Source organism: Lipotes vexillifer, unplaced genomic scaffold (assembly GCF_000442215.2).
Source record: "Lipotes vexillifer unplaced genomic scaffold, Lipotes_vexillifer_v1.1 scaffold83, whole genome shotgun sequence".
Lineage (NCBI taxonomy): Eukaryota > Metazoa > Chordata > Mammalia > Artiodactyla > Lipotidae > Lipotes > Lipotes vexillifer.
Genome location: NW_006799780.1, coordinates 1,571,360 through 1,585,538, shown reverse-complemented (window position 1 = coordinate 1,585,538; position 14,179 = coordinate 1,571,360). Strand labels below are relative to the sequence as shown.

The 14,179-nt window shown below is 38.4% G+C and overlaps 1 protein-coding gene across 3 annotated transcripts in view; it reads right to left on the bottom strand.

The window, feature by feature from the left end:
• The window catches only part of SCAMP1 (secretory carrier membrane protein 1), a 132,929-nt gene that overhangs the window by 25,767 nt on the left and 92,983 nt on the right, over positions 1–14,179 (bottom strand). Inside the window, exon 9 of one of the 3 annotated variants that reach the window (XM_007471961.1) lies at positions 2,091–2,241. In XM_007471961.1, coding sequence (XP_007472023.1) covers positions 2,091–2,241 — 151 coding nt within the window. Of the gene's footprint in view, positions 1–1,729; positions 2,242–14,179 lie in introns of those variants that run through there. The other 2 variants (XM_007471963.1, XM_007471962.1) reach the window with 2 other exon arrangements.

Here is a 14,179-nt window from a genome sequence, read left to right as displayed (position 1 = left end):
AGGTACAGTTGGTTGTAATTATTCTTTGCTATTTAGCAATAGAGGATTTCTACAGAATAGAGAGAAGCATTCCTAATTCTTGAAGGAAAGTATCTCAGTATTTTTCAAAAGTCTCTATGATAAAGTTTTCATTTTGCAGTTTAAAGAAAAACAAAAGGAACTTGAGAGATGAATTAATGACAGACATAAGTACTTTTGCTGTATTTTGTGATTAATGTTTTGAATGTTTGTAAAATCCACACTCAACAAAGCATACTGATGAGACAGATTTTCAGTAAGATTATAGACTCTAAAAATCTTGAACTGGCTTATTTGGTTGAGAAAGTAAGTAGAGATTATCACTGATCAGAAATATTCATAAAAACAGCTTTAAATTCATACTCTGAATCCTACTTTCATCAGAATAAAAGAAATATCTTCCAAGTATATTACTTCAACAAAGTCCCAAATAAATCAAATGTAAACACCATCTGGATGGATCCGTGTTATATCTAGTATCACACAAAGCTTCTTTCATAAATAGTGAGAACTCACCATCCTACCCCCAGCATGAAACTCATTTTAACTCCAGATTTGAGGGGAAGAATAAAAGTGATTTAACCATTTACACCCAGCCAATTTTTTAGTCTCAAATAATATAATCTAATAGAGTACCCTTACTTTTCAAAATCAAGTTGAATACTTATTATTCTGCAATCTTTTAGGTTAGCTAATGACTTCCAAAACAACAGTATCGTGACCTTACAAATGTCTTTAAGTCATTTAATCAGTTATTAAAAATGACTCAAAGTTTCAACCCAAGTATACTATAAGAATGAAGTTCTGTGCTGCATAGTAATAATTTTAACATGATTATATCCATAATTAATGCATTCAACTGTATCTGTATTTTCTTGCTTGATGCAAGTTAAATGTTTTATGTTTTCTATTGCTACAAATTTTAATGTATTCAGTCTGTCTCAAAAATTCAAAGACTGAGGTACGTTAGGGATTCAGGTATATGTGAAGTGCCAGGGTCTTTTTATTTTTAATGCCAACTAGACATGAGAGGCTAAAAGAAAAATTTCTTAAATACTGTTGTGTTCTTTTTGGACATGGAGTTAGCCTAGACTTTATTACCTCTGTTAAAAATTACACACACATACCCCAGAAAAGAGCTGCCAAACACAGTCTCAGTTCAATTAAAAAGAGTAGCCACAAGAATATACCAAAGTTTCCATACAGTAATATTTTACTATGATATGAAGACTGAAAATTAAAAACAAAAAGGTATTATCATCACTACATTCTATTCCATCAATTATCTACCTTTTCTTTTGGATAATGCACTGCATATTATATTATATCCTCGTACTGCACCCCAGTGAATTTTTATTTAGCAGAAAGTATTACAGAAAATCATTTCTATGATTCTATAAACAACTCCCCAATCCTGCAACCATGAGCAGTGCATAACCCAAAATACTAATTCTTTTAAGAAACATGGTGACCATGCAAGATCAGAGCTTGATTATCAAAATATCAACTACTCTAAGAAAATAAAAAGATAAAATTTACATTATCTACCATGAAATGTACACAGGCTCTTCACTGGTGACTGAAACTGCTGAAAAGCAAGCCAATTTAAAAATCCCTAAGTCTCTGATGTCCTATTTCTTTCAACATAAATAAGGAAAAGGAATGAAGCGTTGCTTTACTGCTCCAATGTGTAATCCTTACGTCTGACTCTTGAAAGAATGACTGCAGCAAGTACTAAGTGCATTTTTAATCCTAAGTGCCATGTTAATTTCAGCGTGTCACCACTGAAATAATTCGCTGAACATTCATCCCCCAAAAAATATGGAGAATATTTATTTCACATGTAATTTTTTTTTTTTTGCAAGGGGCACTGAAATATTAAGAAACTATCAGGTAAATAATAAGACAAGGAAGTTTTTCTGGTTTTAGCCCATGCACAAGTGATTAGGAAATATACGTGCTGTGTGTACTGTGTTTTGAACAAAAAAAATATTTATAGAATACAGTAACTGGAGAAAAAAGTACAGTCAGAAGGTAACAATGTATTGTTTGAAGACTCTAAATTTGGTTACCCTTGAAAGCATTCTGAGCTGCACTAGTTGCTGCGGTTGAAGCTGCATTTGCAGCTGCAGTCTGGACAGTTTTGTTGGACATCACACCTGTTGCAAACTCTTGTTGGGCCTTCTCAAAACTAGCACCTGTTGTGCGATACAGTCCATGTACCTACGGAGGCACAGAAAAGTGGGAGAAGATGAGTAGTAATCTATGTGTTCATTATCAATAGCTCTTCAATTAATCCCAACACGACTCAGAGATAAAAAGACTAGATTCTAGGCAGGATTCCTAAGATCAAGAACATCAGCCACCACAGTGGCACGCAACCTTGTATGTAAATATTTTCTTAAAATAGACTTTTCCCTTTTATCTCCAATGCAGAAGAGACAATTATGCCTATGCCAAACCAAAAATAATATAAAAAACGACTTCTTAACCAAATGCAAAAAGCTATGTTTTCCACTGTACCTAATTAAGATATTACAGCCTTACAAAAGAATGGTTTAAACATAACAGGAGACATTCTAACTTAAATACATTAATTTACTACCCTAGACAATTCAAAAAAAAATACCTTACCTATTTCTATGTTGGCTACATATACACCCCTGCCCCTATTGTATCAAATGGTATCGTTTCATCATTTAATGTAGCGAGCAATATGTGTGTCCTTAAAGATAATTCACTCTGAATACTATTTAAGTTTTTGTGTATGGTCAAGTCCTAAAGGATTTAAGAAGCACACTTCTGAGCGCTATCTGTCCATACTGATTCATCACTCAAATCTTAGATTTTTACAAGCAGGGTTCAAAAATACTCTTTCTGTTAGCATCTCTCTCAAAGATGCATAAACTATGAAGCACATCAATCCATAACATCAGCCACCCCATCTAATACAAATTTGAGAAAGGAAATAACAAGGCACATTAGGACAAATATTGATATTTATTTATTACATACCTACAAACTTGGGGGTATGAAAGATGAGGAAAAAAGATGAGGAGGGAAGATGAGACAGAAAAGTGAACTTGTAATTACACTACACTGTGATTAGGTCTAAATTAGAAGCCTGACTAGAATGTCATCAAAGCAGGTTTGGAGGATGGGGGCAGTACACCCAAGTCAGCCCTTTTCCCAAACCTAAATACATAGGAACTGGTTAATTGTGGAGTTAAGTGTGGAGTGAGGAAAAGTAGGAGTCAAGTACTTTCAAGTCAAGTTTAGATACTGGGAAGTTGTTTCACAAAGAGAATACAGAGGATACGTTGGTTTGTGGGGAGAGTAGATGCTAAGTTCTAAACATTCATCCATTGCACAAATGTTTACTGAATACCTACTCTAAGCCTGCCCCAGCAGACAGGTGAAAATGTGGTTTGGAGGTAGAGAGGAATGGGCGAGAGACATGGACTTGGAAACCAATGGCACATAATGGTAGCTACAACTCTGACGTAATGAAACTGTCCACGGAGAGATAACACATAAAGTAGAAAGAGAAAAAAATCAAGTACCGAAGCCTGTTTAGACACCAATATTTAAGAGGTACCCATAACAACAAGAAATGATTAAGAGAGGAATGATAAAACCAGGGACCTTTTCACAGATGCCAAGGGAAGAAAGCAGTTAAGGAATGAAGAGCTGTCGGGGAAAATAAGGGGTCAAAGTCCCAAGTTCTACTGATACACAGTAGCGAAAGCAAATGCCATATTACTATGGATCAAAGTATTAAAGGGTCAGGGAGAGGGACTTCCCTGGTGGTCCAATGGTTAAGACTCCTCACTCCCAATGCAGGGGTCCGGGGTTCAAGCCCTGGTCAGGGAATTAGATCCCGCATGCCGCAACTAAAGATCCCACATGCTGCAACTAAAAGATCCTGTATGCCGCTACAAAGATCCTGCATGCTGCAACTAAAAGATCCCACATGTCACAACTAAAGATCTTGCGTGCCGCAACTAAGACCCAGTGCAACCAAATAAATAAATAATTTTTTTTTTTTAAAGGGTCAGGGAGAGGGACTTCCCTGGTGGCGCAGTGGTTAAGAATCCGCCTGCCAATGCAGGGGACATGGGTTCAAGCCCTGGTCCAGGAAGATTCCACATGCCATGGAGTAGCTAAGCCCATGCTCCACAACTACTGAGCCTGCTGCGCTCTAGAGCCTGCGAACCACAACTACTGAGCCCGTGTGCCACAACTACTAAAGCTTGTGCGCCTAGAGCCTGTGCTCCACAACAAAGAGAAGCCACCGCAATGAGATGCCCACGCACTGCAACGAATAGTCCCCACTCACCACAACTAGAGAAAGCCCACACGCAGCAACGAAGACCCAACACAGCCAAAAATAAAAAATCAAGTGAAAATTTTAAAAAAAGAGAGAGAAAAAAAGGGTCAGGGAGAAAAAGAGAGCATTGACAAGTACATATACTGGTGAACCTTAAAATTCTTTTAGTACCACAGCACTACCATAAGTATATTTTTATTCCCTTTCCAAACCAAGTTTTTAAAATAAGAAATTAAAGATACAGATAAATTACTACACCTATGTTTAAGAAATTTCTCTCACAATGAGTACATATGATTAGATCCTACAAATTAAGTGTATTATAGAAATCTAATAAACCTTCTTTACTTACTAGACCTAGCCACAGTGCAAAGTAATTACAGGTTAACTTGTCTGTCTCTCCCCCTTCCCCCCACCCCAATTTATGGGCATGTAATTAACAAACATCTGTTCTAATTTATTCCTTCTTTCAAATTTGTATTAAATTGAGTGGCTGATGTTATGTATTCATGAACTTCATGGTTTAATTACTTAAAATGTAATTCATAGCCCCACAGAGCAGAGAGGTAAAATAAAGGTAGGAATAATACATTTCTCAATAGTCTATATCTATATAAACCCAGAGAGCCACCTAGAGGGAAAAGACTGCATATGTATTCAGTGCACAATGCTCAAATACTGCATTAGATCCACGATATCCATGTGAAAGGGGTGATTCTTCATTTCAGTGTCCCAGCAAGATGACGGGCTAATTTCAAGGATCAACATCTCAAAAAGCTTACCATTTCCCTGTTATGTTTCAGTGATATCTACTGATATCTATTGATAACACACTCCTTAAGAAATCAGGGAGATAGTTTTAAGGTAAAACAGTGTAATTAAAAAGCAAAAACTAAACAACTTAAATACTTGCTATCTCTTCTACTTATGAGAATTGCACTAACCTACATATTTAGTCCTAGGAGTACCACAGAAAGGACACTAGATTTGGTACCTAGTGATTCCACTACTTTCTGCAGGGCTGGACACCACTCAAAACCTCAAGTTTACTTCTCATACAACAAGAATCTTTCTTGTCCTGTTTGTCTCTCAGAGTTTTCCTGAGGATCAAATGAGAATTATGTAAATGTGTTAGACTAATAAAAATTAAAATTAACTTTAAAATATCTGCAAAAGTGTCACAGCCAAGCCACAACTCCAGAAAAGAATCCTGCTTCCTTAATGTATCTTCAAAATTATCTTAGTGTACAATGTGGTTGAATGACACACAAAATATTGTATACTATGGAAATTAAAAACCATGGTACTTTATTTAAACAAAATAATCCAAATGTATTGTTTCCATTAATGCTTCCAGAACACCATATCAAGAAATCATGATTTTGGATGGCAGAGTAGGAAGACCATGAGCTCACCTCCTCCCACGGGCACCCAAACTTACAGCTATTTACAGAGCAACTATTGATGAGAAAGACCTGAAGACTAGCAGAAAAGATCTACTAAAACTAAAGTTATACAGAAGGAAGCACAATAAGACAGGTAGTAGGGGCAGAGATGCGGTACAGTCAAGGCCTAAACCCCTGGGTGGGCGATCCACAAACGGAAGGATAATTAGAATCACAGAGACTCTCCCTGAGAAGTGAGGTGTTCGAGCTCCACATGGGCCCCGCCACTGGGAAGGTGAGCCCCCAGAACATCTGGCTTTGAAGACCAGCAAGGCTTGCTTCCAGGAGAGCCAGAGGGCTGTAGGAAACAGAGACTTCACTTTTAAAGGGCATGCACAAAATGCCACCTGCTCTGAGACACAGGGCAGAAGCAGTAATTTGAAAGAAGCCTGGGTCAGACCCACTTGAACAGCCTCCTGCAGACACAGGAGGCAACTGGAACTTAGCTTGGGGACACAGATGCTGGTGGCAGCCAATTTGGGGAGCTCAGGCCACCACAAGGGCACTGGTATTAGAAAGTGCCATTTTGGAATCCTTCTCACCAGGGCCGGGACCTGGTCCCACCCACCAGCCTGTCAGCACCAGAACTGGGACACCTCAGGCAAAGCTACTAACAGGTGGACACAGCCTGACCCACCAGCAGACCAGCAGCCTTAGGATCCCCAGAGCCCCCAGCTAACCCAAGACCCAGCCCCACAAACCACTGGCCAACATCAATCCCCAGATCTCCAGGGCCATGCAGCCAAAGACCCCAGAACCTGGGTCCACCTACCAGTGAGCCAGCACTAGCCCTGGGACCCCCCCGCTATGTCTCATCCCCATCCACAAACAGGCTGACCCTAGCTTCAGGATGCCCTGGTTCTGCAACCAGAGACCGCAGGACCTGCCTATATTCACCAGTGGGCCAGCACCAGCCCCATGACTCAGCCTCATGCACCAGTGGGCAGTCACCAGCCCTGGGACCCCTTGGGCCCCAATCACACCCAAAAGAAAGCCAACACCAGCTTCAAGACACCATGGACATGGCAGACAGTTGTCAGGAACTGACCCCACCCACCAGCAGGCCAACATGGGATCTGGGACACCTAGCACACAAACCAGCCAACATAAGACCCAGCTCCACCCAGCAGTGGGCCAGAACTAGCCCTGGGGCCCCCTGGGGCTCTGTAACCAGCCACCTCGTGACACGGCCTGGCCCATCAGTGGCCGGCAGCCTCTACACAAGGCAGGGCATAGCAACCAACCAGACCGGGGGCTAGCCATGCCTACCAGATTGCCCACAGTATCAGCATACCACAACAAAAGGGCCCATGCAACCTACCTATGGGGCAATCCCAGAGCATATAGGTCTGGTGACCAGAGGGGAGTGCACTGCTGGGACACATAGGACATTTCCTACATAAGGCCACTTCTCCAAGATCAGGAAATATAACAAGCCTACCAAATACAGAAAAATGAAAACAGTGAATTAGCCAAAATGAGGTGACAGAGGAATATGTTCCAAACAAAGGAACAAGATAAAACCCCAAAGGAAAAACTAAGTGAAGTGGAAGTAGGCAATCTACACAATAAAGAATTTAAGGTAATGATCATAAGGATGCTTAAAGAACTCAGGATAAGAATGGATGAACATAGTGAGAAGATTAACAAAGAGTTAGAAAATATAAAGAAGAATCAAACAGAGTTGAAGAATACAATAACAAATTAAAACCACACTAGAAGGAATCAACAGTAGGCTAGATGATACAGAGGAACAAATCAGAGAACAGGAAGAGAGAGCAGTGGAATCACTCAAACTGAACAGAAAAAAGAATTTTTAAAAATGAGGACAGTTTAAGAGACCTCCAAAACAACATCGAGTGTACTAACATTCACTTTATAGAGGTCCCAGAAGGAGAAGAGAGAAAAAGGACAGAGAACATATTTGAAGACATAATAGCTGAAAACTTCCCTAACCTGGGAAAGGAAATAGACATCCAGGTCAAGGAAGTACAGAAAGCTCCAAACAGGATCAACCCAAAGAGGACCACATTAAGACACACTGTAATTAAAATAGCAAAAGTTAAAGATAAAGAGAGAATATTAAAAGCAGCAAGGGAAAAGAAACAAGTTACATACAAGGAAACTCCCATAAGGCTATTACCTGACTTTTCAGGAGAAACTCTGCAGGCCAGAGGGAGTGGCACAATATATTTAAAGTGATGAATGGAAAAAAAACTTACAGCCAAGAAGACTACTCAGCAAAGCTTTCCTTCCAGTTTGAAGGAAAGATCAAAAGTTTTACAGACATGCAAAAGCTAAGAGTTCAGCACCACAAAACCAGATTTATAAGAAATGTTAAAGAGACTTCTCAAAGCAGAAAAGGTTACTACTAGAAATATGAAAATTACAAAAGGAAAAATCTCATTGGCAAAACAAACAGTAAAGGTAGTAAACTAACCACTTATAAAGCTAGTAGAAAGCTTAAAAGACAGAAGTAGAAAAATTTAGACTTCCCTGGTGGCACAGTAGTTGGGACTCTGTGCTCCCAATGCAGGCGGCCTGGGTTCGATCCCTAGTTGGGGAACTAGATCCCACATGCATGCCACAACTAAGGAGCCGGCATGCTGCAACTCGGGAGCCTGCCTGCCGAACTAAGGAGCCCACATGCCGCAACTAAAAGGAGCCAGTGAGCCACAACTAGGCAGCCCGCAAGCCGCAACTAGGGAGCCTGCCTGCTGCAACTAAGACCTGGTGCAACCAAATAAATAAATATTATTAAAATAATAATAATAAAAGGTAGAAAAATTATCTATATCCACAATAAGTAGCTAAGGGATACTCAAAATAAGATGTAAAATATGTCAAAAACTAAATGTGGCAGGGTGGAGTAAAAATGCAGGGTTGTTAAAATGTGTTCAAACTTAAGGGATCAGCAACTTAAAATAATCATACACACACACACACACACACACACACACACACACACACACACACACTGCTACATATAAACCTTATGGTAACAACAAACCAGAAGTCTATAATTGATACACACACAAAAGAAAGGAATCCAAACATAACACTAAAGGCAGTCATCAAATCACAAGGGAGAGCAAAAGAAAGAAAAAAGAACTACAAAAAATAACCCAAAAAACAATTAACAAAATGCCAATAAATACATAACCTAACAGTCATTACTTTAAATGTAAATGGACTAAATGCTCCAATCAAAAGACATAGAGTGGCTAAATGAATACAAAAACAAGATTCATATATATGCTGTCTACAAGAGACTCACTTTAGACCTGAAGTAACACACACGGTCTGAAAGTGAGGGGATGGAAAAAGGTATCCCATGCAAACAGAAACAGAAAAGAAAGTTGGAGTAGCAATACCTATACCAGACAGAATAGACATTAAAACAAACAGAGACAAAGAAGGACATTAAATAATGATTAAGGGATCAATCCAGCAAAAGGTATAACAGTTGTAAATATATATGCACCCAACATAGGAGCACCTAAATATACAGACTACATACGGTAAGTCCCCTACGTATGAACCTTCAAGTTGTGAACTTTCAAAGATTCGTTCCATCAACGTCAGGCGTGAGTGAAACTGCAGCTTACCCTCCATCTCCTATTGCTGACGATCCTTTAGCTCTACCATCTCCCACCCCTTCTCCCTCGTCTAGTCAGTAACTCTTCTTGCCTGTTCACTTAATGGCAACCTCAGCATGCCAGCTATTGTACCGTACTGTAAGATTAAAAATGTTTTCTTGGGCTTCCCTGGTGGCGCAGTGGTTGAGAGTCCACCTGCTAATGCAGGGGACACAGATTCGTGCCCCGGTCCGGGAAGATCCCACATGCCACGGAGCGGCTAGGCCCGTGAGCCATGTCCACTGAGCCTGCACATCTGGAGCCTGTGCTCCACAACGGGAGAGGCCACAACAGTGAGAGGCCCGTGTACCACAAAAAAAAAAAAAAAAAAAAAAAAAAAAAAAAAAGTTTCATTTGTTTTTTTATGTGTTATTTGTGTGAAAAGTATTATAAACCTATTACAGTACAGTACTATATAGCTGATTGTGTCAGCTGATTGTGTCAGTTGGGTACCTAGGCTAACTTTGTTGGGTACCTAGGCTAGCTTTGTTGGACTTACAAACACGCTCTTGGAATGGAACTCGTTTATATGTAGGGGAATTACTATACTAACACACATAAAGGGAGAAACTGACAGAAACCCAATAATACTAGCAAACTTTAACACCCTACTTACATCAATGGACAGATCATTCAGACAGAAAATCAATAAGGTAACACTGGTCTTAAATGATACAATAGACCAAATGAAGTTAATAGATAAATAGAGAGCATTTCATCCAAAAGTAGCAGAATCATGTTCTTTCCAAGTGCACTGGGAACATTCTCCAGCATAGATCACATGGCAGGCCACAAAACAAGTCACAGTAAACTTAAGAAAACTGGAATCATATCAAGCATCTCTTCTGACCACAATGCTGTGAGACTAGACATCAACTACAAGAAAAAAAATGTAAAAAAACACAAACACATGGAGACTAAACAATATGCTTACTAAACAAACAATGGGCCACTGAAGAAATCAAAGAGGGAATTTAAAAAATACTTGGAGAGAAAGGAAAACAAAAACACAATGATCCAAAATCTATGGGAAGCAGCAAAAGCAGTTTCTAAGAGTGAAGTTTATAGTGATACAAGTCAACCTCAGGAAATGAAAAATCTCAAATAAACAACCTAACCTTACAACAAAAGTAACTGGTAAAAGAACAAACAAGACCCAAAGTTAACAGAAATCATAAAGAACAGAGTAGATATAAATGAAATAGAGACTAAAAAAATAGAAAAGTTCAATGAAACTAAGAGTTGGTTCTTTGAAAGGGTAAACAAAATTGATAAGCCATTAGCCAGACTCATCAAGAAAAAAAGAGGGTCCAAATCAGTAAAATCAGAAATGAAAAAGAAGTGATAACTGATACCACAGATATATAATGGATCATAATAGATTGCTATGAACAATTATATGCCAATAAAATGGACAACCCAGAAGAAACAAATAAGTTCCTAGATATGTACAATCTCCAAAGACTAAATCAGGAAGAAATAGAAATCAGGAACAGATGAACTACCAAGAATTAAATTAAATCAGTAATTTAAAAAAATCTCACAGCAAACAAAAGCAGGACCAGATGGCTGCATAGGTGAATTCTACCAACATTTAAAGAAGAGTTAACACAAATCCCTCTCAGCTATTCCAAAAAACTGCAGAGAAAAAATGTTTCTGAACTCATTCTATGAGGCCAGCATCACCCTGATACCAAAGCCAGACAAAGATATCACAAAAAAAGAAAATTACAGGCCAATATTACTGATGAACATAGATGCAAAAAACCTCAATGAAATATTAGCAAACCAAATCCAACAATACATTAAAAGAATCATAACGTAGGATTTATCCCAGGGGTGTAAGTATGGTTCAATATCTGCAAATGAATCAACGTGACCACATTAACAAATTTTAGAATAAAAATAATATGATCATCTCAATAGATGCAGAAAAAGCTTTTGATAAAATTCAACATCCATTTATAATAAAAACTCTACAAACTGGGTACATAGGGAACATACCTCAACGTAACAAAGGCCACAAATCACAAGCCCACAGTTAACATAACACTCAGTGTTGAAAAGCTGAAAGCATTTCTTCTAAGAACAGGAACAAGACAAAGATGCCCAGCCTCTCTACTTTTAGTCAACATAGTATTGGAAGCAATACACATAGCAATCAGACAAGAAAAAGAAATAAAAGGAATCCAAATTATAAACAAGTAAAACTGTCACTGTTTGCAGATGACATGATACTATGCATAGAAAATCATAAAGATGCCACCAAAAAACTACTAGAACTCATCAATGAATTCAATAAAGTTGCAGGATACAAAATTAATATACAAAAATCTATTGCATTTCTATACACTTACAATGAACTATCAGAAAGAGAAATTAAGGAAACAGTCCCATTTACAACTGCATCAAAAAGAATAAAATATGTAGGAATATACCTACCTAAGGAGGTAAAACGTCTGTACTTGGAAAACTATAAGACGCTGATGAAAGAAACTGAAGACAACACAAACAGATGGAAACATATACTGTGTTCATGTATTGGAACAATTAATATTGCTAAAATGACCATACTACCCAAGGCAATCTTAATATTCAATGCAATCCCTATCAAAATACCAATTGCATTTTTCACAGAACTAGAAAAAGTAATTTAAAAATTTGTATGAAAACACAAAAGACCCCAAATAGCCAAAACAATTTTGAGAAAGAAGAACAGAACTGGAAGAATCACAGTCCCCAACTTCAGACTATACTACAAAGCTACAGTAATCAAAATACTATGGTACTAACACCAAAACAGACACACAGATCAACAGAGTCCAGAAATAAACCCGTGTACTATGGTCAACTAATCAATGACAAAGGCGGCAAGAATACAGAATAGAGAAAAGAGTCTCTTCAATAAGTGGTGCTGGGAAAACTGGACACCTACTAGTAAAAGAATGACATCAGAATATTCTCTAACACCATAAACAAAAATAAACGCAAAATGAAAACCTAAATGTAAGACTGGAAACCACAAAACTCCTGAAAGAAAACATAGGCAGTACACTCTTTGACATCAATCTTAGCAATATTTTTTGGATATGTCTCCTCAGGCAGGGGAAACAAAAGCAAAAATGAACAAATGGGACTACATCAAACTAAAAGGCTTTTGCACAGTGAAGGAAACCATCAACAAAACAAAAAGGCAGCCTACTGTATGGGAGAAGATATTCCAAACAATATTATCTGACAAGGAGTTAATATCCAAAATATACAAAGAACCCATACAACTCAACATCAAAAAAACAAACAACCTCATTTAAAAATGGGCAGAAGACCTAAATAGACATTTTCCAAAGAAAACAAACAAATGGGCAACAAGCACATGAATACTAAGCATTACTCATTATCAGGGAAATGTAATTCAAAACCACAATGAGATGTCACCTCACACCTATCAGAATGGCTATTATCAAAAAGACAACAAATTACAAGTGTTGGCAAGGATGTGGAGAAAAGGAAACCCTTGTGCACTGTTTGTGGGAATATAAATTGAAGCAGCCACTGTCAAAGACAGTATGGAGATTCCTCAAAAACTTAAAAAGAGAACTGCCAAAAGAGCCAGCAAACCCACTCCTATGTATTTATCTACAGAAAATGAAAACACTAATATGAAAAGATATATATTCATTGCAGTATTATTTACAAAAGCCAAGATATGGAAGCAACCTAAGTGCACACCAATAGATGGAGAAAGAAGATGTGGCATACACACACCCACACACTCACACACACACACACACATATGCACACACAACGGAATACTACTCAGCTATAAAAAAAGAATGATATCTTGGGCTTCCCTGGTGGCACAGTGGTCCGCCTGCTGATGCAGGGGACACGGGTTCGTGCCCCGGTCCAGGAGGATCCCACGTGCTGTGGAGCGGCTGGGCCCGTGGGCCATGGCCGCTGGGCCTGTGCGTCTGGAGCCTGTGCTCCGCGACGGGAGAGGCCACAATGGTGACAGGCCCGCGTACCGCAAAAAAAAAAAAAAAAAAAAAAAGAAAAGAATGATATCTTGCCATTTGTGACAACGTGGATGGACCTAGAGGGTATTATTCTAAGTGAAATACTGTATGATTCCACTTACATGTGGAATCTAAAAAACAAAAGGATTGAACAAACATAGCTAAACAGGAACAGAATCATAGATACAAAGAACAAACAGGTGGTTGCTAGAGGGGAGCGGGTGGGGGGAGGAGAGTAATAGCTGAGGAGATTAAGGTTAGAAATTTCTAGCTGCAAAGTAAATGAGTCATAGGTATGACATGTACAGTGTGGGGAATATAGTCAATAATTATGTAATACCTTTGTATGGTGACGGTAACTAGACTTATTGTGGTGATCATTTTGAAATGTACAGAAATAGCAAATCACTATGCTGTATAACAGGAACTAACAGTATTAGAGATCAATTATACTTCAAAAAGAAACAAATTCATAGACAAGGAGATCAGATTTGTGGTTATGAAAAAAAGAGGGTAGAAGGAGGGGGAACTGGATGAAAGTAGGCACAAAAGGCACAAACTTCCAGTTACTAAGACAAATAAGTACTAGGGATGCAATGTACAACATGATGAATATAAGTAACACTGCAGTATGTTATATACAAAAGTTCTTAAGAGAGTAAATCCTAAGACTTCTCATCACAAGGAAAAAAAAAAAATATATATATATATATATTTCAAAATATATATTTT